The sequence below is a fragment of the Lacerta agilis genome, chromosome 4, assembly GCF_009819535.1.
Source record: "Lacerta agilis isolate rLacAgi1 chromosome 4, rLacAgi1.pri, whole genome shotgun sequence".
NCBI lineage: Eukaryota > Metazoa > Chordata > Lepidosauria > Squamata > Lacertidae > Lacerta > Lacerta agilis.
The window spans coordinates 76,961,043-76,985,635 of record NC_046315.1 but is presented as its reverse complement, the minus strand read 5'-3'; the positions used below and the strand labels follow the sequence as shown (position 1 = coordinate 76,985,635).

The following is a 24,593-nucleotide window of genomic DNA, read 5'->3' as shown; positions in this document are numbered from 1 at the left end:
GTCAATCCTAACAAATGTATTGTGGCATGGATTAGAGTCCACTTCACAAGATGCATCTTCGGTTAAGTTATCATCAGTTGGCAGGTCGGATGATATACATGATAGGGGAAAATAAAGAATAAAGAGGGTACGGGGGAAAACACTGGAAACTGTGGAGTCAAGGCAAAATTGCAGTTTACCCTATTCAACGGAAGTATCTTCTTAATGTTTTATTTTCAATTCAAGCGTTGTTTGTTATACAATGCTGGTTTAGAGTGAGGGGGGCCAGAAGTTCTCAAAAGTCAACAGAGGTAAAGAAACATATTCAGATGAGGGAGAATGATCTCCCTAGCTACATATATTTCAAGATCTTGCTGTGGAATCCTAAAGCTTATCTATTCTGGAAGGATATATACATGAATATATTTCCAAAAGCGGGGGAAATGTGTGGCAGAAACATAAACTGATCTCTTTAAGTCCTGCCCCCTATTTCAGGCAGGCACTAGAAAGTAAGACCCACAGAGTTATCTCCACTGAGATTTCCTTCCAAGATCAGGACAGTCCCCTTTACATGGCATGTAAGCTGGAGGGGTTTGTTGATTGAGACTGGGCGCCTGGAAACCCATGAGTTTTTGAACAGATTTCTCATCAACTTCTGTAGGTACAATGCCTGTAATCTGAGCCACACATTACAAGGAAGCAAACTCCATTGATATCTACAGGAAATAACTGCCCTTTCCAAGCATTGTGCTAGGTAGGATATGGGGCGTCAGTTCTCCATTCTTAAAAAATCATCACTACTTGGAGACCTGTCTCCTACTGGGAAGTTGAGAAATCTTGACTGAGGACCAAGAAGTACACGAACGAACATTACCTTTCTTAAACACCCCGTTCCAAAATTGGCCAAAGGTAAATCACACTGATGTCCATGGGACACAAATGACAATAAATATTATTAGTTAGGCTTCAACCTCTAGGCCCTTACTTGGGAATGGGGCTAGCTGAACTCACCTGAGTAAACATGCGTAGCACCGACCTGAATGTATTATAGTGTAGTTTCAAAGCAGCTTATACAACATTTTATAAATAGTGATTTCAGATTTCAAACAGTTGACACGCATCCCCATCCTAAACATCTTAATTTGAAAGAATTTCCAGAGAGGTAACCCTGTTATATATTGCAGAACACCAAGGACAAGTCTCGTGGCACCTTAAAAATTGGCCAACATTGTCTCATGACTTACGAAACTTTATGCCACGATAAATCTTTATGATACCATAAGTCATTGTTGATACTACTTCAAAGTAGAGTCCCACTGATCTCAATAGAACTTTCTTCCAAGTGAGCTAAGATCGGAGAGTCTTTTTGGTGAGATTCTTACACACAGATAAAGATATGATAAATCTTGAGCGCTTATTAAAATGGTGCCTTTCCCAACACCCGCCCAGAAAACACCTGCGCGTCAAGATAACTAGCGGAAAATTATGTTCCTTCTCAGCAAGCACAAAAGGCATAGGAAACAAACAAACAAAGTTCCGTACAGGAAAGGAAGAGAAGAAGCAGAAAGGAAATTTTGCAAGGTTGAAAAAGTCCAGTAGCTTAAAAACTAAATAACTTATGCCGGTCCCATAAACGTCTGTTGCTGCTGCTATTCCCTCCCCCGAAATGAATTCTTTGCCGCTAAACACGCCACAGTTCCAAAAGATCAGGAACTGTGCGCGCGCGGGGGCGGACACCAGGGTGCGCACGATTTAAATTTAAATAATCTTTTTGGGGTGAAGCGCATCTTGAACCGGTTCGAATTGGCATATACATGGCATCGGAATTTTATTTTTTTTCGCCGTTGCGGCCTTTGCTTACTAGTAGACGCTTACTAGTAGACGGTTCGGATTATTTTATTATTTATTCGCGTTCATGGTGGTTGTGTGTGACCCCTTTCGTGGCCCCTCCCCGAAGGCTCCCCATCCCCGCCCTGCTCCCCCCCCTCGCCCTTCCCCGCCAGTTCCATAATAGTTTGTACTTCTCACCTCCGGACGTCACTCCTCAGTGCGCCATGCAAATAATCCCCTGCCGGCGCGCTCCGATTGGCCAAGGCAAACTAATTTAATCCCCGTTCGGTGCGCGGTGTATGGCTGCTGGGCTCTTCTCTCGTGGTATCTCTCGGCTGCTCCTCCTTTCCTGATTCCTCCCGGGCTAGAGGAGGGAAACCACAGAGAACAAATTACTGTGCAAGTTCTGCTGCCTGCCTGGGAGCTCTTGGCTTTCCCCCTCCCCTCGCTCTCGCCCCCCCTCCTGCGCGTCCTTACTATTTTCTTTCTTTTCCCCCCACTCACCCCTCCTCCTCCTCCCTCTTTTTCTTGTGATTTAATTACTCCTTTCTTTATTTCCCCCCCCTCCTGCTTTTTTCTTTTTTTACGCGTGGTGGAGGCGGCAGAGGGGGAGGGGGATTTCCTGTCTCTTCGCCTCTGTTCACTTGGGACCAGCGGATGCGAGTCACACACGCTCCCTCCCTCAACTCTCTCTCTCTCTTTCGCTGTGGAAGTTAGCAGAGAGAGGGGGGGCGCGCGCATTAGATCACTTCAGCCGCCGCGAGAAGGAGGGGAGCGCGGCTGCCTGCGTGTGCGTGTGTGTGAGAGGGAGAGAGGCGCGCGTGTGCTGAGCCGAGAACGCAGGAGAGCGACGAGAGAGCCCGGCGCGCACTTCCCTGCCACCTCCTCGCCAAAGTGGATCAGCGAGACTTTCTTCGCCTGCGCCGTCTTCCGCTTCTTCCCCCCGAGCCTCCGCCCGGCACCTGTTTGAGCCGCTTTTGAATCCAGCTTGCCGAGAAACCCGAGCGCAATACACTTGGAGGGAGAAAGTTTTGCCCGCCCGAGGAGATTCCCGCGCGCGCGCTTTCGCTCTTTCCTCTCTGAGCTCAAGAAGAAAACAACTTTCTCCCCCCACCCCACCTACCTTTGCCTCCCCAACACCAACACCACCCCTCCTCACTCTCGACCGTCGTGTTGAACTCTTATATAATTTACTTCTCCTCGGCACCTCCTCTTTCCCGCCCGGACTCGTCCTCCTCGTCGACTCCCGCTCGCGCCCTTTCGCTCTCCTCGGCGCGCCGCTTCTTCGCCTTCCTTCACTCTATGTTTTGACGCTGTGGAGCCTGGTGGCCCCCGAAAGCTGCGCGAATGTATAGCATGATGATGGAGACGGACATGCACTCCCCCGGCGGAGCCCAGGTCACCACCAACCTCTCGGGCCAAACCGGAGCCGGGGGAGGAGGAGGAGGAGGCGGCGGCGGGGGCCCCAAGGCCAACCAAGACCGGGTCAAGAGGCCCATGAACGCTTTCATGGTTTGGTCGCGGGGCCAGCGCCGGAAGATGGCCCAGGAAAACCCCAAGATGCACAACTCGGAGATCTCCAAGCGCCTGGGCGCCGAGTGGAAAGTCATGTCGGAGGCCGAGAAGAGACCCTTCATCGACGAGGCCAAGCGGCTGCGGGCGCTGCACATGAAGGAGCACCCGGATTATAAATACCGGCCCAGGAGGAAGACCAAGACTCTCCTAAAGAAGGACAAGTACTCGCTGGCCGGAGGGCTGCTGGGCGCTGGCGGCCCCGGCGGAGGCCCTCCGGTGTCCATGGGAGTCGGCGTGAACCCGGCCGGCGTGGGCCAGCGCTTGGAGAGCCCCGGCGGTGGCGGCCCCGGCGGCGGGGGAGGCGGCGGAGGAGGCGGCGGGGGCTATCCGCACATGAACGGCTGGGCCAACGGCGCGTACCCGGGCTCGGTGGCTGCGGCGGCGGCTGCGGCGGCGATGATGCAGGAGGCGCAGCTCGCCTACAGCCAGCACCCGGGCGGCGGCGCCCACCCGCACGCCCACGCGCACCATCCGCACCCGCACAACCCGCAGCCCATGCACCGCTACGACATGGGCGCCCTCCAGTACAGCCCCATCTCCAACTCGCAGGGCTACATGAGCGCCTCGCCGTCGGCCTACGGGGGCATCTCCTACGGCGCGCAACCCCACCAGAACTCGGCGGCCGCTGCGGCGGCTGCAGCCGCGGCAGCGGCGGCCGCCTCGTCCGGGGCGCTGGGCGCGCTCGGCTCCCTCGTCAAGTCCGAGCCCAGCGTGAGCCCGCCCGTCACCTCGGCGCACTCGAGGGCCCCGTGCCCTGGGGACCTGCGAGAGATGATCAGTATGTACTTGCCCGGCGGAGAAGGAGGGGAGGCGGCGGCAGCCGCTGCCGCGGCCGCCGCTGCCCAGAGCCGCCTGCACTCCTTGCCACAGCACTATCAGAGCGCCAGCACGGGGGTCAACGGCACGGTGCCCTTGACGCACATCTGAGCGAAGGGAAGGAAGGGCGCACGGACGGACGGACCAGCCAAGGGGCGCGGGGGACCAATGGGGGGTGTCGCTCTCTCTCTCTCCTGGGAGCCCCCTCGTCCCCCTCGCCACTGCTGCCCATCTTCCCAGACCCACCCCCCGCCACCCCCTTCCTTTTGTACAGAACAACAAGAAAGAGAGAGGAAATGTTTTGATGACGTTGTAATAAGAATAATAATAATTATAATAATAACAAATATTCCTAATGGTGGGGATAATGAAGAGAGAAGGTAACAGATTGCTCTAATGCTGCCCCCCAGTCCCTCCCTCTCTACCCTAAGGACTAGTTTCTGAAACTGGGGGGGGGTTGGGTTGTTATATTTTCCTTCTGTTGTTGTTGGGTTTTAGACAAACCGTCTGTGTTTTAACTGAGATTTTTTTTTTTGTACAGTATTTATCATTCACCCGGGAGCCACAATGCGTTTATATTTGCTAAAGCAGGGGGAGGGCAAAAAAGACAGACAGACAGATATAATTATAATTGTTAATTATTCAAAGATCTAGGCGATGCCAACTTTTCTGCCACACAGAAGCACTAACTGGTCACTCTTTGAGCCGCTTCTTGTGAAGACTTTTTATTGCCTAAGGAAAGCAAAGATGTTGGGGAGAACTGTTCTCGTTTATAACACAGTACCAAGGGATGCAAATCCAAAACCACGCTTAAACTCTTCTTCCTTTTGTAGTTATTACGAAGCGGGGTTCTTTATTTTTTCTTATTTTGTTTATTTATAAAACATTTTTATTTTTTATTTTTTTTGCGACCAGCAACAATATTCTGGATTTTGTAAATGTTTATTACGTCTGCATTTTTTTCCTTTTGTTAACTATTTTTTTGTATGTTTTTTTTCCTTGTAAATGCATTGTGGAATAATTTTAATTAATTTTAGGCGTTACAAGGGAATTCATAAATGTGTATATAGTTTACTAAAAAAGGCGTTTCCGCTAAAAAGGAAAACAAATAAAACTCTAAAGATGCGTTCGATTCTGAGTTATATCAATTTCAAAGTGAAACTGCAACCAGTAAATCCAAAATGTACTAATTCATGGCATGCCTTAAAAACTAGAGATTGGAAATTGACTATATGTATAAATATAACGTGAAATATAATAAGATCAGCAACCACACAAATCCCTATTTGGGTTTAGACTTGTCACAGTTATTGTGATCGCGAACAACATCAAAAAGGGGGAGAAAGTTTTTTTTAAATGGTGTAGTTTTTGGATATTATTTTAATATCTGTTGAGTATTGTTAAGGAAGGCGACCGATTAAAATACTTTCCATAGCATTCCTTGTTTATTTTGTTTATTTCTGGCACGGGCTTATTGGAACATCCTGCTTACAGTACTAAGTTTTCTGTCTTAAGTTAGCGAAGCGGTTTTAAATAGGTTTGGACGGTTCTCTCCCCCTTCTTGGCCCTAAGGCTAGATATAACTCCATCATTACTGGACTCACCATGTTTAGGCGAGATACAATTATGATGCTGAATACTGATTAGACAGAAGAACTACCAAAAACTGTTTCTGAACAAAGCCACATTTTAGGCGGGTGGGGTGGGAAGTCTATCTCTTGTCCCAGCACTGTCTACTCTTCTTTGGAATACCAAGGAACCTTGTTTGAACCGTGAATGCTGTTACACTAAAAATGATGCATTTGTTTGTACGGATATCACAATGTTGTTTAATTGCATAGAAATTTGATTTAAAGTGACTTTCTCCGTTGCCTGATTCTGAAGTGGGAAGTCGATATTAAACTTGATATAACAGTAAAGACACAGTTTAGGCTACATTTTACAATTATTGTTTCAGCTTTTTTATTTATGGCTATTGAACGAAGGCGGGGGGGGGGGAGACTCTGTGAAGTCCAGAGCGGAAACAATGCTTAGAGCAAAGGAAAAGGAGTAATTGGCTCCCTGTGTTCATTTATGTATATCAGTTGGCTGCAGCTCCCGAAAAAAACTTACCCCGGAGCAGCCACCGTTGGTTTTCTTTGAAGTCCTTGGGTGTACTCCAGATTACTCCAGAGTAAAACCACCCGCAGATGGCAGGCACTGCTCCTTACGTGCTCCATTACCTGGAAGTAAGCTGCTTAGGTTTCAATGGATCTTTTATCGAAGTGATCTGTTAAGGCCTGTAGGCTGGGCTATTCGGTCTCTGCTAGAAATGGTTTATAGGGATTAACTTCCCCATTCTCAGCCTTCCATATTCATTTGAATTACTCATCCTTGGAAGTGGTCGCCAAACTTCGTTCCCAAATAACCCTGTTGGTTTCTGTAATATAACTTATTCTTAGCCTTCCTTTCACCCCTTTTGATATTTTGCTAGGCCCTCTTTTCCTGACTTTTATTGACTCCCTCGCTCTGCAGACCGGCGTCTGAAAGCTGGGTGGGAACTCTTGCCATGCTCTTTGGGCGAGTGTGTGGTTTGCTTGTATCAGATCCTGCCCTTTTACAGCAATCCAATAGATGTTGGACTTGTGCACTTTTCTCCCTCTCCCGCTCAATCTTTAATAAGGGGTTTGCCACAAAGGAAAATACCAGCAACCGGGCATCGGTGAAAAACCATACCCGTTTCTTCAATACACATGAGCCCACGGATGTTGGCGAGGTGTGTGTGCCAATCCATATTTCTATACATATATATGAAATGTGAATAATCCTTTATGGTTTCCAGTTACCACTCATTTAACAGAGGTCTGGTTTTGGGAAGGAAACGTAATAAACCATCAGGTATTTGTGAAAGCTATCTGCGCTTCTCTTTGCATGCAAATAGCGCCAACAACTTTTCTGGAAGGAAGGGGGAGGAGAGAGAGAGAGAGAGAGAGAGAGAGAGAGAGAGAGAGAGAGAGAGAGAGAGAGAGAGAGATGCAGAAGGAGTACCAAAAGGACTTCACATTCTCTGTTGTGTTTGGGGAGAGGAGTTCTTATAGTCATTTTGCTTGCCCCTTAACCCTCGGTGTCCTATTGCCTACAGCCCTACTATTAACTCGTGCAAACTAACATCCACGTTCAAATGAACTGCAACAAAACTTTTCAAAATTTACTATTATTCTTGTTGTTGTTATTATTATTATTATAATTAGCAACACAGTCTAGGCGAAGTTAAAATGCGTTATATGTTCACTGGTTTAAGTGGCGTAGATTTAAACGTGTACTTAACTCTCTCAATCAAATCAATGTCTTTGGTTAGACTGCGCCTCACTCCATAACCCAGAATCAGAAAGATTATTATCCTCATTTAGTTGACTTTGTTCGGTGCTTTTGTTATTCGTACGTGCATGTATTTGCTTTGTTGTTGCTTTTCTTTCCGCGGAGAAGCAGGTCAAATAGTAACCTTCATAAAATCTTGTCCAAAAAAGCACAACGCAACCAGTTAAATGTAAGGGTTTTTGTTTTTTTTAAAGAAGAAATCATTAGAACTCCTGGGAAGTCACATGCCTGAATCATTTAATATGCAAAACTACATAAAAGTTTTAAACGATTTCCTGATTTAAATGCTTTATTTTTCATTTTGAGATAGAGAATTGTTCGCCCTCTGATTTGTTCGTCGGATCTGCTTCTGGTTTATAGAAGATTTCATTTATACTGAACACACCGTTTTCAATACTGCTTGGTGGTTATTCCAGATACGCTTAGCGAAACACAGGATGGGGAATGGAGGGCTTGAGGGAGCTGCTGACCGGCCGATTAGTATCCCTACATCTAGCCTTTCCCCACTCTCCCACCGGGGTTTTGAGGAAAGCCAAAGCAACACCCAAACCCAGAACTTAAATCACAAAACGTTCGGCATTGACCTGCTGATTTGCGCCTCTCCGCTGGCTTGGAAGATTAGTGCTGCGGGTGCGGGTGGGCAACTCTGTTTCCGCCGAGTGCTTAGAACTGGAAACACCTCTCCCAAGAACAAGCACCAAGTCTACTTTCAAGCATCCCTTCCCCCCAGCAGAGGAGGAGGAGGAGGTCCAGCAAGGCCATGGACCACTGCTTATCCTGGGCCCTCCCTGGCCCGTTCAGATCTTATCTTGGCCAAGTGGGAGGCGGGAACACTCCGAGATCTGCTCAGGGAAGCGTGAAGGGCCGGCCCCAAGGCCTCGCGGGCCGCCACGCTCGCACAATGAGCTCCCAGAGGACGCCGTTGCGGTTGGGGGAGCAGTTTGGGGAGATGGCGGGGGCTGGTGGCAACCGATCTGCCCTTTCCCAGCTCTCTCGCCAAGCCACATCAGGCCCCTGAAAAGAAGAACAAGAGGAAGGAAAGGGGGCTGAATTCTGCGCGCAATGCCAGTTGTCTCTCCGTCCCCATTGCCATACCCTCCGCCAGGGGCAAGGCGGCCCACGGAGTTGCTCAGTCCAGATAAGTGGGAGCTCAAGAGTCCAGAAAAGGCGTCGAAAAGAAACTGGCGTTGTGTGACACCAGGATTCCCCGGCGTGGCGTGATTTAGTGGGAGAAATTGGTTTACGTTATATAAGCGCTATTTTGTTTTATTACGCGCCAAGCCTCCTAGCCCCATTTCACTTTAATTGATGATCCTGGGAGGCACTTCCTCCTATTTTACTCTTCCTCCCAGAGTCTCCCCCACTTCACCCTATGCCTGATTCTTGCTTCCATCTACTCTTTCTTTCTTGCTCACCGCTTAGCCTTAGGCTCTGGGAGTTTGTTATTTTGCAGTCACTTCTGCCCCATCAGCACCTGCTCGGGGAAGCAGGCGCGGAGGGGGGCGGGGGGACGACGACGGGACTCGGCTTATGGATCTTCCTCCTCTTGTTTCTCTTTTTACCCCAGCGAGAGCCAGATAGGGACTGACTTGTAAGCCGTGACAATAAATTCGTTTTAGGGATTTCGAGGTGTACTTCGCCCCTTTCCTGGAGAAGCAGGCCTTTCCCTTTCCCTCCAGAGAACCACCCCTGTTTATCTAGCCATCCTGGACTTCCCTGACTGGGATTTTCCTCCCCTTTAACGTAGTGCTTTCCCCTTCCTCCATTCCCCGCCGTCGTCATTTCAATTTTATCCTTCTCGGGATAATCGGTTTCGCGTGTCCCGGAGGTCTGGCCGGATGGGCGCACGTGTGAGCTCTCGCTCAGGCGTTGGTACTCGGGCACAAGGGGCGCAGGGGGAGGGGCAAGGACCCGATTGCTAAGCATACAGCAACAGTTTGTTTTGAGCGATTCCCCCGGAAACTAAAAGACCTGAAGCTGCTCACAGCCGAATCCGGCGCTATGGCTTTCAATGGCACTGTAACAGCAGCAATTGACTTTTCCTGGAAGCCCAGCATCTTTTCCCCTGTGATCTAAGCAGCAGTTCACGTCGATTTAAGCGCTTCTCACTTGCATTCATTTTCTCCTCGGTTTTCAGAGAGTCCTTCTGGCCCTTCCTTCGTTTCCTCATTTAGGTCTTAAATATCTTTTACACACACACACATGGGCGCGTTGCTTCAGGAACCAGAACCACACACCAAGTATTCCATTTTCGCCCTACTAGCTTTTGTCCTGGACGGTTCTCCTCCGTTCCTCTTTAGTTACTCCTTTAGTTGCCTTGCACCTACCCACCCGGGATACATGCTTTAGTGTAGTTTAGTCACACTGTAAAGATGAAGGTGGGTTTTTGTTTTGTTTAGGGACCCCTCGTTTTCTCCAGAGGACCTACAGAAACGAGGCCTTTCTTCTCAGGAGTGGTGAGGAGGAGCGCCCGCCTGGGCTCCCTGTGGCTGGACCTTCCTTTGGGTGTCACACAGGAGCGGGTGGAGATGGAGGCCGGCCAAGTGGAGGGAAGCGGAGCGAATAGGAGAGGGGAGTCCTGCGCGGGGAGGGGAAAGGAGAGGCCAGAGTGTGTTTGGAGAGCGCGGGATTAAGCGAGGAAGAGAGCCCTGACCCCGGGATCAGCGGCTAGTCAAACCTATTTACTATCACCCGGCAGGAGAAGCGCTGATGGTTCCCGCTGCTGCCAGCGGCCTGCCCGGCAACAAGTGAAACCCGAGCGCCCTGCTGCGCTCGCCAGGGGACCGAGCCAGGAGGACCCAGGCCGGCTCTCTGGCGCGCTCGCTCCACCGGGAGGAGACGCCATGCCCTGGCGAGAAAGAGGCGCAGGCGTTTGGGCTGCTGCCCTGCCTGGATGTGGCACGGAGGCGGCTGGTGCCGTGAGGAGAGCGATTGGTAGCCCTGCACTTGGAGTGGCAGCACCAATCTTATTAATGCACAGCTAATTTCTGTGGCACTTTCTAAGCTTTCTCTTTCGCCTGCCTTCTCCCAGCAACCCCGAGAGCCGAGGGAGGGAGGGAGAGACATGGCCGAGCAGGAAATTTAAGACACGTTTCCCTCTTGCAAGCACGACGAGGCTGAGAGCGAGTTCACACGTGCTATGCCTCAAGGGTGGCTTGCAAGTGAGAAACAGGCTTCTCTCATCAAACCCTACAGACCAGGATGGGGAACCTGTAGCCCTCCAGATGTTGGACTACCTTCCCCCCCCCCCGCCAGAATTGGTCCTGGGACCAATGACACCTGGGGGGGCACTGTGTCCCCAGCGCTGCCCCCGACACAGCCTGCTGTCTCTTATTCATCTGTGCTTGTGTCATTCTTCACCAAGGAGGCTGCGCGTATGAATAGTTATCCCTCAAAGGCCACACGGCCGTAAAGATCCTGCACCTCTCGCCATAGAATGCAAAACACATGGACACGAATGTATGTTCCGCATATAAGGATATCACTCTCTGGAAAGAGACATCAGTGGATAATAATAATAATAATAATAATAATAATAATAATAATAATAGGGCGAGGGCAGAAACATATCAGAGACTTTGGGAAGTTTCTATAATTGAGGGGTGGTCTTTGGCAAGTAATAACCTACCTTTCCCCCATATATAAATTTTATCTCTTTTATGTTCTGTTAGTCCTAGGCTCCCTATTTCAATAACTAGGCAAAAAAAAAAAAAAAAAAAAACTAGGCAAAAAAGGGCAGGAAATCTGGAGTGTGTGTGTCGGCGGGGGAGACATTTCCAGAAACAAAACATTCCGCTCAGGGGCGCAGCCAGGATTTTATGGGGTGGGGGGAGGAATTTTTTTTGGGGGGGGGGGTTAGAACCGAGCTATTTGCGTCGGGATTAGTTAGTTATTTTTATTTGTTTACTTGGCATTGGGGGGGGGGAACCTTCCCCCTTGCACCCCCCCCCCTGGCTACGTCTCTGGTTCCCCTGCCATTTGCGTCGAATAGCCAGTGTGGTTGTCTTGGGGGAGGCCAGCGGGGATCTCTTGTCTGGGCACATGAGAAGGCTCCAGAGAGAGAGTCCAAATTGCTGGATCAAACAAGGCCAAAAAGTGTAACAGAGGCTGCTGAAGCCTGGATGAAATGTTCTGACAAACTCGCCAGTCCTGATCTCTGTCTGCCTCTCGTGTCCTTTGGGCAGGCATCCCCGGTGACGTTTGAGGAGACTTTTCTCGCGCCAAAAGGGCGCGCGAAGAAGACCTCTCGGGCCTTCCTGCGCTTTTCTAGCCGCAAAGCGCGCCTCCGCGGTTCTTGCCACCTTGCAGGACGCGCAGTGCCGGCTAGAAAGTGTAAGAAAGTGCCACTGTGGCGGCAGCTGTTTCTCTGACACTTTTTTCCTTCAGGCTTATGCAACCCCGAGCGTAGTTAAATTAACCCTTTTTACGCTCTTTCGCCCACCATTTGCCTTCAGGCAGTCCGGGTGGGGAAAGTGTTGTAAAATGGTGGGTGTCCCCTCCCCTCACACACGTTCCTAAAACCAGTGATTATGAAGCTAGAACTAAGATGTCACAAATGAAAATTTATTCCTGAGGAAGTTTAGATAAAAGTGGGTTTTGTGGGGGGTTTTATGTATGTCCTCTAGGTTAGTAATAAAGGGTCAGGTGGCACCTTAAAGGCTACTTTTATTATTACATAAGGTGAGCTAGAGATCATTTCCGATGGAATCCCTTCATAGTAATTCTGCTTTTTGATGCCTCCAACTGGCATATTTTTCAATAATCTGTTGCTCTGGGTGGCAGGCTGATTCTCTACACAAACCTTATAGGTCTCTGCTTAAATGAGCACCATCTGAGAGGGTAATGATGGTCCTGCAGGCAAAATTACATTCTCAAGTACCGCTGGGGGGGGGGGGGGCAACCAGGCTGAGGAAGTGAAGAAATTCCCTCTTCCTATTGCAGCCATATTCTCTTCCAAGGATAGCAAATCATGATTTATGGTGGGCGTTACAATATTTATTTATTTATTTACTATCTATGAATAGGCTGCCAATAACACACTTCTCTAGGTGGCTGACCAGAAATAAAAGAACACAAATACAATATTAAAATGCAAGTACTGTACATAAAACAAAACAAAACAAAAAATGCATCATAAGAACAAACCAACCAAAACCTTTCCTTTCCAGCAGAGGATTAAAAATGAAACCTGTTAGCAGCAGAAGACCCAGATGTTAATATCACAGGTTATTTAAAAGGCCTGGGTGGCTAAAAGTCTGCAAAAATACAATATGGAGGAGAGTAAGTCTCTTTGGGGAGACTATTCCATGAGAGGGGCGTCACCACTGAGAAGGCCTTCATCCCATCCTGTTATAGTACAGAAGTTTTAATATTCTATGCCACTTCCTGGACTTTTAGAGTGAGAGTAAGAGCCAGCATGATGAAGGAAAATGGAAACAAACAAATAGTGGTGTTGAATTGAAAAGAGTGCAATGGAAGTGTAATCTGCAGAGGAAGCAGAATGAGATGCTATGCCAGAGTAGAATCCAGTTCTTCAGACAATGAGTAGGGCTACCTCTCTTTAAAGCTCCCCCTACTTAAAACAAGTTACTGTCTCTGCTGTGCTAGTTTTCAACTTACAGGGGGTTGGTTTTGCTTTTCACATAGCAGAATATTCAAATATGTGACACCCATACCAAGCCTATAACAACATGAGTGTAGAAGGGAAAACTCTATTCTGTCTTAGGGACGTGGGTGGTGCTGTGGTCGGAAGGTTTCAGAAACAGATTTCAGAAAAAGAAGGTTCCCCCCTCCCCAGTATCTAGTCAACCTTGCTGCATATACAGGGTTAAATTATCAAGACCCTGAAATTCTTCTTGTAAATGTGATTCACACTCTTCACTAATATTTAACTGGAATCTTCTCCAATGCAGCTTGTTTAGATCCTCTTGTTAGCAATGTTTGCAGAAGACCGGGACCAACTTCTAGCAGCTTTTATGTTTTTGAAAGATAGCATCATGCATTCTTCACGTTTCCTTTATGTTTATCATTTTTATAAGCCAATTCTAACACTATATTCCTGGAAGTGCATCCCACTGGTATCAGTGGGTCATTTGCCCAAGTAAATTTTCTTGGGGTGCAGACACAGTCTAATTCTGCTCACATTTACTCAGAAGTAAGTAAGTAAAAAAGTAGTAGTAACTCTGAGGGGACTTCTAAGTATGAACCACCTCCATGTGAGCTGGTGCAAGGAGGAAGATTACCAGGGTTCTAAGCTTTGCCAAAAAGTTGAGATTACCCTCCATATATAATTAACACCATCTAAATATTTCTTGTCAGGACGCTGGTGGCACTGTGGGTTAAACCACAGAACCTAGGGTTTGCTGATCAGAAGGTTGGTGGTTCGAATCCCTGCAACGGGGTGAGCTCCCATTGCTCGGTCCCCGCTCCTGCCAACCTAGCAGTTCGAAAGCACATCAAAGTGCAAGTAGATAAATAGGTACCGCTCCAGTGGGAAGGTAAACGGCGTTTCTGTGTGCTGCTCTGGTTCGCCAGAAGCGGCTTAGTCATGCTGGCCACATGACCCGGAAGAACTGTCTGTGGACAAACATCGGCTTCCTCGGCCAGTAAAGCAAGATGGGCACCTTTACCTTTACTATTCTGCCTTGGTCAGATCACACCTGGAGTATTGTGTCTAGTTCTGGGCACCACAATTTCAGAAGGATATTGACAAGAGGAATGGTTGAGGGAGTTGGGTATGCTTAATCTTGAAGATATAATAGCCATCTTCAAATATCTTAAGGGCGATCACATGGAAGATGGAGCAACTAAACATTAGGAAGAACATTCCGACGGTAATAGCTGTTCAACAGTGGAACAGACTCTTTCAGAAGGTGGTGGACTCTTCTTTTTTGGAGGTTTTTAAGCAGAGGTTGGCTGGCCATCTGTTATGGATGCTTTGGTTGAGATTCCTGCATGGCAGGGGGCTGGACTAGCTGTCCCTTGTGGTTCTTTCCAACACCACAATTCTAAGTTTCTATAGTTTAAAGTGGTACAATCTATTCTACCACTTCAGGATTTTGCCACTTCATTCTACTGCAATTGTAGACCAGGCTTTGGTTCCAAGAACCTGTACTTGGTACACATTTAAAGGATTTCTGGGAACAGCTGGGTAGATATGTTTTGGAGGTCAGTGGGAGAAAGAATGGCCTTCCAGGTGAAATAAGTTTACCTGTCCAAGTGCTAGTCAGTCACCATTGGTTAAGGGGCATTTGCCTGAGGATACTGAAGACAAGGATGATTCATCAAAGGATGATGGATTTTTACAGTTGCCTCTTCATCACCAGATGATTCCAACATGAAACGATCTTGCACGTGTGAATGAGCCATCGCAGAATTAACTCCCCTTCTCCCCTGCAGACAGAGCTTCTGTATAACCAAACATGATATCCAGCCATGTTTTCTTTCAATGGAGGTGATTCACCCCTTTAGTTGAGAATCACTATCAATGAACATGCATGTGTGGAGAGTCACCCTGGTGTAAACAGTTTAATGAATTCAGGCCAAAATGTGATACTGCAGTCACCACAGCAGTAAAAGGAAGCAAATATGCAGCTTTGAGCAAATTTATTGGCTTCAACAAAGCCGCTAACATTGATATTCTGCACCTCAATTTAATTGCTGACCAATGCAGTCACGAAATTAAAATGCTATGGAAGGCAGCTGAATGGACAAAATATGGGTGGGAGGCGGCATGTTGCCCGAATTGCAGGAAAACATCTCCCAGAAAGCAGGGTAAAGCAGCCTGGAAGAGCTGTTAAGTCCCTCTCCTTTCCTTATCCAAATCCACACAGCCCCAGGATAAATCCCTTTCTGAGGGAAGGAGGGGGAAAGTGAGTCCAAGCAGGCCTTGAAACCATGGAGAGGGAGAGTCAGTTTTTCTATCCCCCTAAAACACTGGGAAGGGGAGGAGGTTGTTTGGTGTAATGCCAAAGCCACAGGTGAGTAATTACTGTGCTGTACCAGGGATATCTCATTAGCTTAGGTAAATACAACTGGAATATAAGGGATTTGGAAAGAATGTCTGCCATGAGAGATACCAAAGAGTAATTTGGAGACTGTTGCTTCGAAAAGCCAGTGCCAATTCCTTTTTTTAATTCTTATTTTTTTGTGGTAAATAATATTTCAGTCTGGAAGTTGGATCAAGAAACCTCTGCTAAAGGAAGGCCGCACAAAGGTATGTCATGGGGATCATTCCCTGGGTAGATTACTGCTGTCAATAGTTAATAGGCAAAATAGTTCCTTGTTCTAATCCAGCTGCTCCTAGCCACAGCACGGCTGTAAGGCAAAATCCCTGTCTCTTTCTGCAATTCCCAGCATTTGTGACAAAACATATAAGCTTGATGCTTTGAGACCGAAAAAGACGGGTATATGATTCAAGTTAACAACAGTGCTGTTTAACAGGGATGTTGTCACCAGAGCTTGGAATGTGTTCTCCTGCCCCAGATTGCACAGTGCATGGCATAACCTAAGTTGCAGCCTCCAATCAGAAGTGTCCAATGGGAAATGTTTTAATACATGCTGTCCTTGTGATTTTACCTAGCTGATAAACTGCTGGGAAGTCAGTCCCGTTAAATAATTTTGGGGTGGTAAAAGGAGAGGCAGGGGTTTTGTCACACATACATGCAGTGCGTATCCTTAATTCTATGGTAGCACCAAGTGATGGCTTGCATGTTTGCATCAGCTAACACAAATGGAACCACTTCTTACCTCACTACAGTCATACCTTGGAAGTCCGTTCGACTTCCAAAACATTCGAAAATCAAAGTGCGGCTTCTTATTGGCTGCAGGAAACTCAGAAGCCGTTGGAGCCCCGTTGGACATTTGGCTTCCAAAAATAGTTCGCAAACTGACTCACTTCCCGGTTTGCGATGTTCGAGAGCCAAAACGTTCAAGAACTAAGCTGTTCAAAAACCAAGGTACAACTTTATATCTTCTCAAACTTTATAATGTGTTTCAGTAGAAGCAGTTTATACATTTGGATGGGAGACATATTGCAAGGTGAACATGATGCACCAATGAAACTGCCCTTTGTGACTGGCTGCTGGGTGTGAGTTTGAGAAGCAAAGTATTTTAGGTGATCTGAATGTTGTTTGCATGCTGCTTGACCCTTGTAAACAAGTAGTGTAAAGAGTGGGGAGACTCCTGGTAAGTAGGTTACACAAAGGGATGGCTAGAGGCCGATACGCAACCACATACCAGTACTTGGAAAGCATCATGCCCATAAGCTGAGCATGGTCTTCACAACTTTTCTCCCTCTTTAACCAAAGCTACCGGTAATCCCTTTTGAACCCATTGACCAAACTGTTTGACTATGCCTAACAATCTATAAAACTAGGAGCTTCTGATAAATTATGAGGAAATATAGTTATTCAACACCTGTTTGACCAGTAGCCTAGATGACCCTCATGGTCCCTTATAACTCTACGATTCTGGTTGCAACAAATCCTATTCATTATGGAAATGAAAGATGCACCACCCAATTCAAAGTGTTGGTTTTGAACTATAAAGCCTTAAATGGATCAGGACTGCAATACCTCAAGGACCGCCTCTCTCAATATGAATCGATCCGGATCTTCAGATCATCCTTTGAGGCCCTTTGTGTGCCTCCTCCATGAGAAGTCTGGAGGGCAGCAACCCTAGAAGGAGCCTTTACTGTTGTGGCTCCCTGCTTGTGGAATGCTCTCCCAAGGGAGGTTCGTCCTGTGCCTTTATTATACACCTTTAGGCACCAGGCAAAAACGCTCCTCTTCAACCAGGCCTTGGGCTGATTGCTATCCAATACCTTTTAAAATGTCTTGTTAGGGGGAGGAGGAGTTATTAGTTTGAGTTTTTTTTTCTTTTTTTTCTTATTATTTTTTATCCTCTATTTTTATGTTGTAAACTGCCCTGAGATCTACAGATGAAGGGCAGTATACAAATTTAAATATATAAATATCACAAGATCAAACATTAAAAATTTAAAAAGGTTTTATTTATGGCTCAATATAAATATGATATATACTTGTGGGATGTATTATTACTAGAGCAGTCAAGAACAACATTTTCCTGTTGCCTAGAATGGACACACAGGGGAATGTGGCTCCAGACAGGAAGGACTTCCTGTCATACCTGCTCTGGAGCTTCCTCTTCCTGTCTGTGATCAGATAGATGGGCATGACCCTAGCTGACCACATAAAAGGACTGGACACACAACCATCTCTTACTCTTGGACTCTTACTCTCTTACTCTTACTTTTGGACTCTCGCTCTCCTGGCTCTTAGCAAGCACATGGCTCAACCTTCACATAGGATGGAGCCCATAAGCAGAAAGTCTGAGATGTAGCTCAGACTTCTTTTCACTGTAACCACAGATAAAGCCTGCCTTTGGATTACTGCTGTGAACTGAATGTGAGTAAAAATTTATTATTACTTTTAAAGAGAGGGAAATAAAGGGGAAACTTACCAGGAACAATCCAGACTGGATTGCTTAATTAAAGGATTCTAACAAACCATCAATTTGCTTCCAATAAGTTGCAAAGGGAATGTGCTCTGCTGTTTACTCACTGGCGCGAGTGAGGAGGGATAATAGCAAAACATTATATCCTCTCCTACCTTTCTTAACATTACCACAATACTATGGTGCTAATTAGGCTTGGGTCATTGGGTGATATCCCAACTAAGTTATACCCAGAATAGACCCACTGAAATCCATAGACTTAAAAAAGTCTGTTTATTTCAGCCGGTCTACATTGAATATAACTAACAATGGATATTCTTCCTTGTATTAAGACATAACTAGATTGTCAATCTGGATGAAAATGTATGTAGCCTCGTTATTTAGCAGATTACCCGGCAATTATCAGGTGATGAATATCTTAGTTGTTCAGTGCTTTCGGCATCTCTGTAAGTCTTTCACCCTCGTGCAAGTCAAAAACAAGCAATATTTTTATCACATTATTCCATAGCTCCACAAGGAAAGGAGGGCAACCATAGGCAGAGGCAGAGCCAATGGCAGGTAGAGCCAGCTCATTCTAGTTTTGTCCCTGTCTGATCCCCGAATCAGCTGTGCAAGGAGCGGAAGTGAAGGGGGAGGAAGAAGAATGGCGGTGCTACCTCCTGGGCTGCTTGTAAGTAAGAAGGCAGCAGGTAAGGCCAGGCTCAGGTTGGTGCGGCCCCAACTACCCTAATGGAACAGCCTCTACTGCCTGGATGCCTGATGGCAGCAGAGCATTCTCCTAGGCTTCAGAACCCCAGAGGGTAGGTGGAAGCTTAACACTGTGGGGGTTTTTTAGGTCTGGCTTCAGGTTTCATGTTACATGGCATGATGAAAGGGAAGCTGATTACAATAAGGAGACACTGTAGGGATGCATATAGAAACGAGGAGAAGATATATTAGCTAGATATCACCCTTCCTTACACACGTTTGTGAGTTTAGCAGAGTCCCACCCCCACCCCTTTTGTGACAAAATTAGGAAGTTGTTGATTCAGCTGGTTACAGCCTTTTTTTGATAAAGCAATCCAGGACGCCTTGGGGGCAGACTAGATTTTCCTGGTATTTTCCCCTTTTATCCCCCTCAAAACAATAATAGTCTTCTTAGAATGAAGTAGAGTTTACTCATAGTTCACATACAGTAGCAATCTGGAGGCAGGCTTACAGTGATGGAAGATGCATGATGATGGCAAGCAAGCAAGATGGGAGTAAGAGAGAGATGGGGACATGACCAGCCTTCCTTTTATATATATAAGTTATGCCCATCTCTACCTGACTGCACCCAGGGGGAACTGGCTCCCGCAGGGTTGACAGGAAGTCCTCCCTGGTGGATTCACATTCTGCTGAGTGCCCATTCTAAAGTTGGACTTGAGTGCTCTTTCTGGATACCCCACAGACATGACTCTCAAAAGTCCTGTATTACCAGAGATGTCCAAGATGCAGTGGCAGAGGGTGCGCTTTGGGACTGGTGGGGCAGAAAGCCCTCCTTTAAGAAGCTGTAAGTAAAAAAGGCAGGCAGGGGTGTTTCACATAAAAAGGCAGGTAGGACTGTGTCACATTCGCCCTAACAGACCACCCAACATTGCCCTGATGACCTGGAGATAATATTTCAGAGTGTAGGTCCTCATTACTGTTGGCCTTCACAGTTAATTTCTGGTCTTTGACTTCTGTGTAGAAAAGAGACCATTGTGATACCCAGCTACTAAGCAACCAGTGGATATTTATCTGCTCCGTTGTTTAGCCTAGCACATGGGTAGGCAAACTAAGGCCTGGGGGCTGGATCCAGCCCAATCGCCTTCTAAATCCAGCCCACGGACGGTCCGGGAATCAGTGTGTTTTTACATGAGTAGAATGTGTCTTTTTATTTAAAATGCACCTCTGGGTTATTTGTGGGGCCTGCCTGGTGTTTTTACATGAGTAGAATGTGTGCTTTTATTTAAAATGCATCTCAGGGTTATTGGTGGGACATAGGAATTAGTTCATTTTTCTTTTTCAAAATATAGTCTGGCCCCCCCACAACCTCTGAGGGACAGTGGACTGGCCCCCTGCTGAAAAAGCTTGCTGACCCCTGGCCTAGCATAAAGAGAGGCAAAAGTTGGTGCTGCTACAAACATTATTTTGGATAGTAGGAGGTGTTCTATAATGGGTTGGGGGTGTTTGGGGGCGGGATATGCAACCAATAACCTCTTCAACCCGTTATTTTTATCCTCTTCCACTGCCAGAGGATATTTTATTTCACCTCAAATTACAGGAACCCAACTCTACCCAGAAATGTGTGGGTGTGCCTCCTTGCCTGGAAATGGCACCATTAGAGAGACAACATGTAGACCATGACATTTGTGGCCTTCCAGAAGTCCTTAGAGTACAGCTCCCATCAACACTGACTATTGACCATTTTGGCTGAGGATGATGGGAGACAGTCCAGCAACATCCACAGGGCGATAAATTCCCCATCCTTGCTCTAGAATAAACCATTCAAACATCTAGTTCTTCCAAGGGGTTCGTACTTGAAGTCTATGGCTTCATGCATACTGTACATTTTATCCACAGGACTTTCCCCAAAGAATCCTGGGAACTGTAGTTTTGTTAAGGGCACACAGAACTGTAGCTCTGGAGATAAACTTTGGGGATTCTGTAGGGAAAGCTTAAAGTGTGCTTTAAATATGTGGTGGTGTATGCAGCCTGAATCTACAGGCTTAGCATTAAGGGCCACTTTTGTTTCATTGTTTGGGGTGCTATTATGGCTCATTTTAGAATCCAGAGCAAAAATAAGCTGAGGACAATAGTGTAGCCAGGAACTCCAAGGCCAGAGACAAGGATGAGTAGTGAGTGATTAGAAGGAGTCCCTTATGGGGGTTTGCTTAGATAGTCCTCCTCCCCTTCCCTCAAAACAATGGCAGCCCATTAAAACGTGTCATTTAAAAGAAAACTGAAGTGAACAGATACTTTTTTAAAAAGAAAAGAAGAATGAAAGAAATTAAGGCACGGGCCTGTGATCTTAAAACTGCTGTGCACCATCATTGCCAAGAAAGGAAATGGTTTTAACATTCTAGCTGTAGATATATGAGCCAAACCTTCCCAATAGTTGTGGAAGGAATATAATCACTCCGCACAGTGAGATTTACCCCAAAGGAGCCTCCCAAATCTCTTTTTTGGATACTCACAACTTTTCTTTCTGACTTTTTTCTTTTTTTTGTCCCAGCAGCACAAGTTACTTGCTTACTTTTCTCAGCAAAAATAATAATAGCAACTTTGTGAAGGCTTCAAGGATATAACAGTCTAATTAGCCATAAAACTGTTTTAGTACTGCCACTAATATTACAGAGAAACTGATGAGATGAGATGAGATATATGACTGAAATAATTTTTTCCACCCACAAAACAAAACAGCTGATGCAATCTATTAAAATAGAAACACACCTCAAAAATGTCCAACAAAATACAGATGACTTTCTTAAAACACCATTGAGAATTAAATCTAGAGTCAATATAATCGATGGGGGTTGTGCCATTGACTTCAGTGGGATGAAGGGTGCAGAGCTCCCCCCCCCGTCAATTCCTTTTAAATTACCCAAATGATGCCAGTTTAACCACTATAAATTCCCTATTGGATTTTGGAGTCAAGCTGGTGGTAATAGAAATATAAAATACAAGTTGAAGCGTGAAAGGCTAGCTAGATTATACAGAGATAAAGTCTTTTGGGGTGGGGTGGGGTGGGGTGGGGTGGGGTGGGGAGAAATATATCATGTGACATCACATAAGAATGTAATGAATAGTGTGTGTGTGTGTGTGTGTGTGTGTGTGTAAACAAATAACTTCACACAAACCCATGAACCCGTTGCCAGCCAACACTATTCTCAAGTTGCTGAAGCGTTTTGGAAAATGTACAACACAATTATCGCAAAGTACTAAGATCACTACTGCTAACCTCTCAACCATACAGCACAAATATTGCCAAATTGAATCCCTGTATTATTTATTTCAGCCAGCTGACTTGCAGGGAGAGAGGGGGGGGAGAGAAAATGGGAGTTAACTTCCTAATTTAAATGTGGGGTGTGTGTGTTTGTGTCCCCCCTTTCTTTCCAGGAATTTGAGAAAAATAGCTATTTTTATATGAAAAATGAAAAGACATATTTGGAAATAAGTCGCAACATAAAATTGTTTTTACACACAACCCAGATGCCCTTCCTCCTCCTCCTGTGTTGCTGCTGCTACCAATGTCACCGAACAGCTGACATTTGGTGTTGTTTCACCCTCAGCTATCTGCTTTATCCTTTGGACTCGGGCCCCCTTTCCTTCCCTCCCCCCTCCCTCCTTTCCCATTAGATGATGATTACCTCACTGTCCTATATGCACAATTTAAAGGGAATTACCTATTACTTCAATTATTTGTTTCTTATCAACTGATGTTACACTACAAGGATTTGCATTGAAAAGACACAAAGAAGGAGCAAGTCATGGCACATTGCCAAATAAAAGAGTAATGTTCTGGTGAATTTAGCCTAAATAATTTACTGCTATATAAAAGTGGAAAAGTGGAAGGTGAACCCTTTGACCAATAAATCTCTTCTGCATGTGAAGCCCTTATCTTGTCCCCTCCAATATATTCCACACTAGGAAGCCATCATCACTGGCTCTGGTTTGTTATTTGTAAACCTTGATCTTCTGCACTCGGTGTCCTAAATATGGATAATTAGCATCAGTTTATCACGCCTCTGCATATTTTCTCTTCTCTCCAAACATGCATGCTTCCATTGGCTGCCATTCTGTCACAGAAGATTATGGAGACAGATTGCAGAGAATGAATGTGCTAAACGAGATTAGGAAGGAATAGAAATAGCAACTTGGCCAATAAATTCCTCGTGAGAGCCTTATCATACAATTACACGTTGACTTGTTTCACACTCTCCCAGCCTCTTAATCCAACGCCCCCACCAAGAATAAAATTTCACTAATTTCTGAATTACTGCATATCCTCATGACTTGTCACTGAGAATGGTTGGAAGAAGCAACATGGTCGAAAATAGAGCATCCAACTTCCAAAAAGAGGTGGCAGAGGGAGGGGCGGGCGGGGGGGGGAGGGGCAGGATGGAAACTTTTATTTGCCAGGAAAGGCGTCGGGGATGGAATAGTTTCTGGGAACCATGTTAGAGAACAGAAGGTTTTGTGCACCTATCGTTTCAAGTGGCAATAATTTTCGCAGTTTGGAAATGCTTGTTTATTTGTGTCTTTAACATAAAATCTCGTCTTTTTATTTTATTTTTACTTCCAAACTTTAATGCACTCTTTACATTCGCCCCCACTGGATTCCGATGTCAAGGTCCTGAGCATGTCTGCTCAGAAGTAAACCCCAATGAGTTCAACGAGGCTCACTTCAAGGAAGTGGGAATATCTATTCTCCCCCCCCCCCCCCGGAATAAGGCAAGTTGAACGGAGTGGTCCTCACTCCCAAGTAAACAGCATTGTTGTGTAAATGCGCGGGGGGGGGGGCACACAGAAAACTCATTAACATGCCATCAAAATTAAGCATTTGTAAGCCCCATTGATTTTGGTGGGAGCGATTTGAGTACGTGTTTAATTAACGCTTTCACAGAAATCATTAGGACTCGTGTAGTCTACTCAGGTTTACTCAGAAACAAGTTCTACCTAGTTCACCGGGTCTTACTTCCGAGGAAGTGTGTGTAGGATTCCAGCCACAGAGGATAACCATGGGGGGGGGGTTGCCCCTGAATTCATGGGAGGGGGGAGTCCCTGGATTCTTCCCTCTAGTCGATGGTCCTCAACAACGGCGTGGAAGCAGATCCAATCGCAATCAACAGGGGTGTCTTCCAAGTAACTTTCCTGAAGAGCAGGGTGCCAATTTGGGGGCTGTGGATCGGGACGATCCGGGAACTTGGCCACCAGAGCTCGAGCAAATGCTGGCGTTCACCTCCGTTGCATAACAAAGGAAAGTTTTCGCAGGTCCTACCGCGGTTGCTGCTGCGTGGTTTTGACTGGGCTCGTTAAAATGAATGCAGTCTGAGAACAAATGCACACCAAGCAACTCCGTTTAGCAGAGCAGCTAGTTAGCGTTTGATTTTAAATTGCTGGGTTTTTTGTTTTGTTTTTAAAGAGAGAGGTAAATTCTGAAGGTCGTGTGCCAAAAAAGTTGATTTTCTATAGAATACTGTAATAGCAAATCAAGAAAGGTTTCGGAGAACGTGGTGGTTGCAGGTTCAATTCCTGCAAGGGCCATCTGCATATTCCTGCTTTAGATAATCCTCGGGCTCCTTCCCAACTCTATGATTCTAAGAGATAGGGAAAACGGGCTCCCAACTGGAAGGCCAAGGCTGCTAACCCCAAGTGCCCTTAATTTAGGGATCAACTCCATGGAAATCAGTGGAACTGAATTCCAATGAATTGTCTGTAGACAAACTCCAAGGAGTTTAGCAACCGCCGAAACTGCTTGCATGGAGCTTTGAAACTCTTAGGCGCACTGCTGCTCCTGAACGAGAAAGAAGAAGCAATTCAAAGCAAGGTAAAAAGCA

The 24,593-nt window shown here is 46.2% G+C and overlaps 1 protein-coding gene across 1 annotated transcript; it reads left to right on the top strand.

The window, feature by feature from the left end:
• Nucleotides 1-2,946: 2,946 nt before the first annotated feature.
• SOX1 (SRY-box transcription factor 1) lies at nt 2,947-5,637 on the top strand. Its single transcript, XM_033147761.1, has one exon. It carries the CDS (start codon nt 3,157-3,159, stop codon nt 4,309-4,311), a length of 1,155 nt encoding a protein of 384 aa, XP_033003652.1. The 5' UTR covers nt 2,947-3,156; the 3' UTR covers nt 4,312-5,637.
• The last annotated feature ends 18,956 nt before the right edge of the window (nt 5,638-24,593 follow it).

Bases quoted from the DNA above. Each gene is read 5' to 3' on its own strand.
- SOX1 (XM_033147761.1), top strand. From the start codon at position 3,157: ATGTATAGCATGATGATGGAGACGGACATGCACTCCCCCGGCGGAGCC.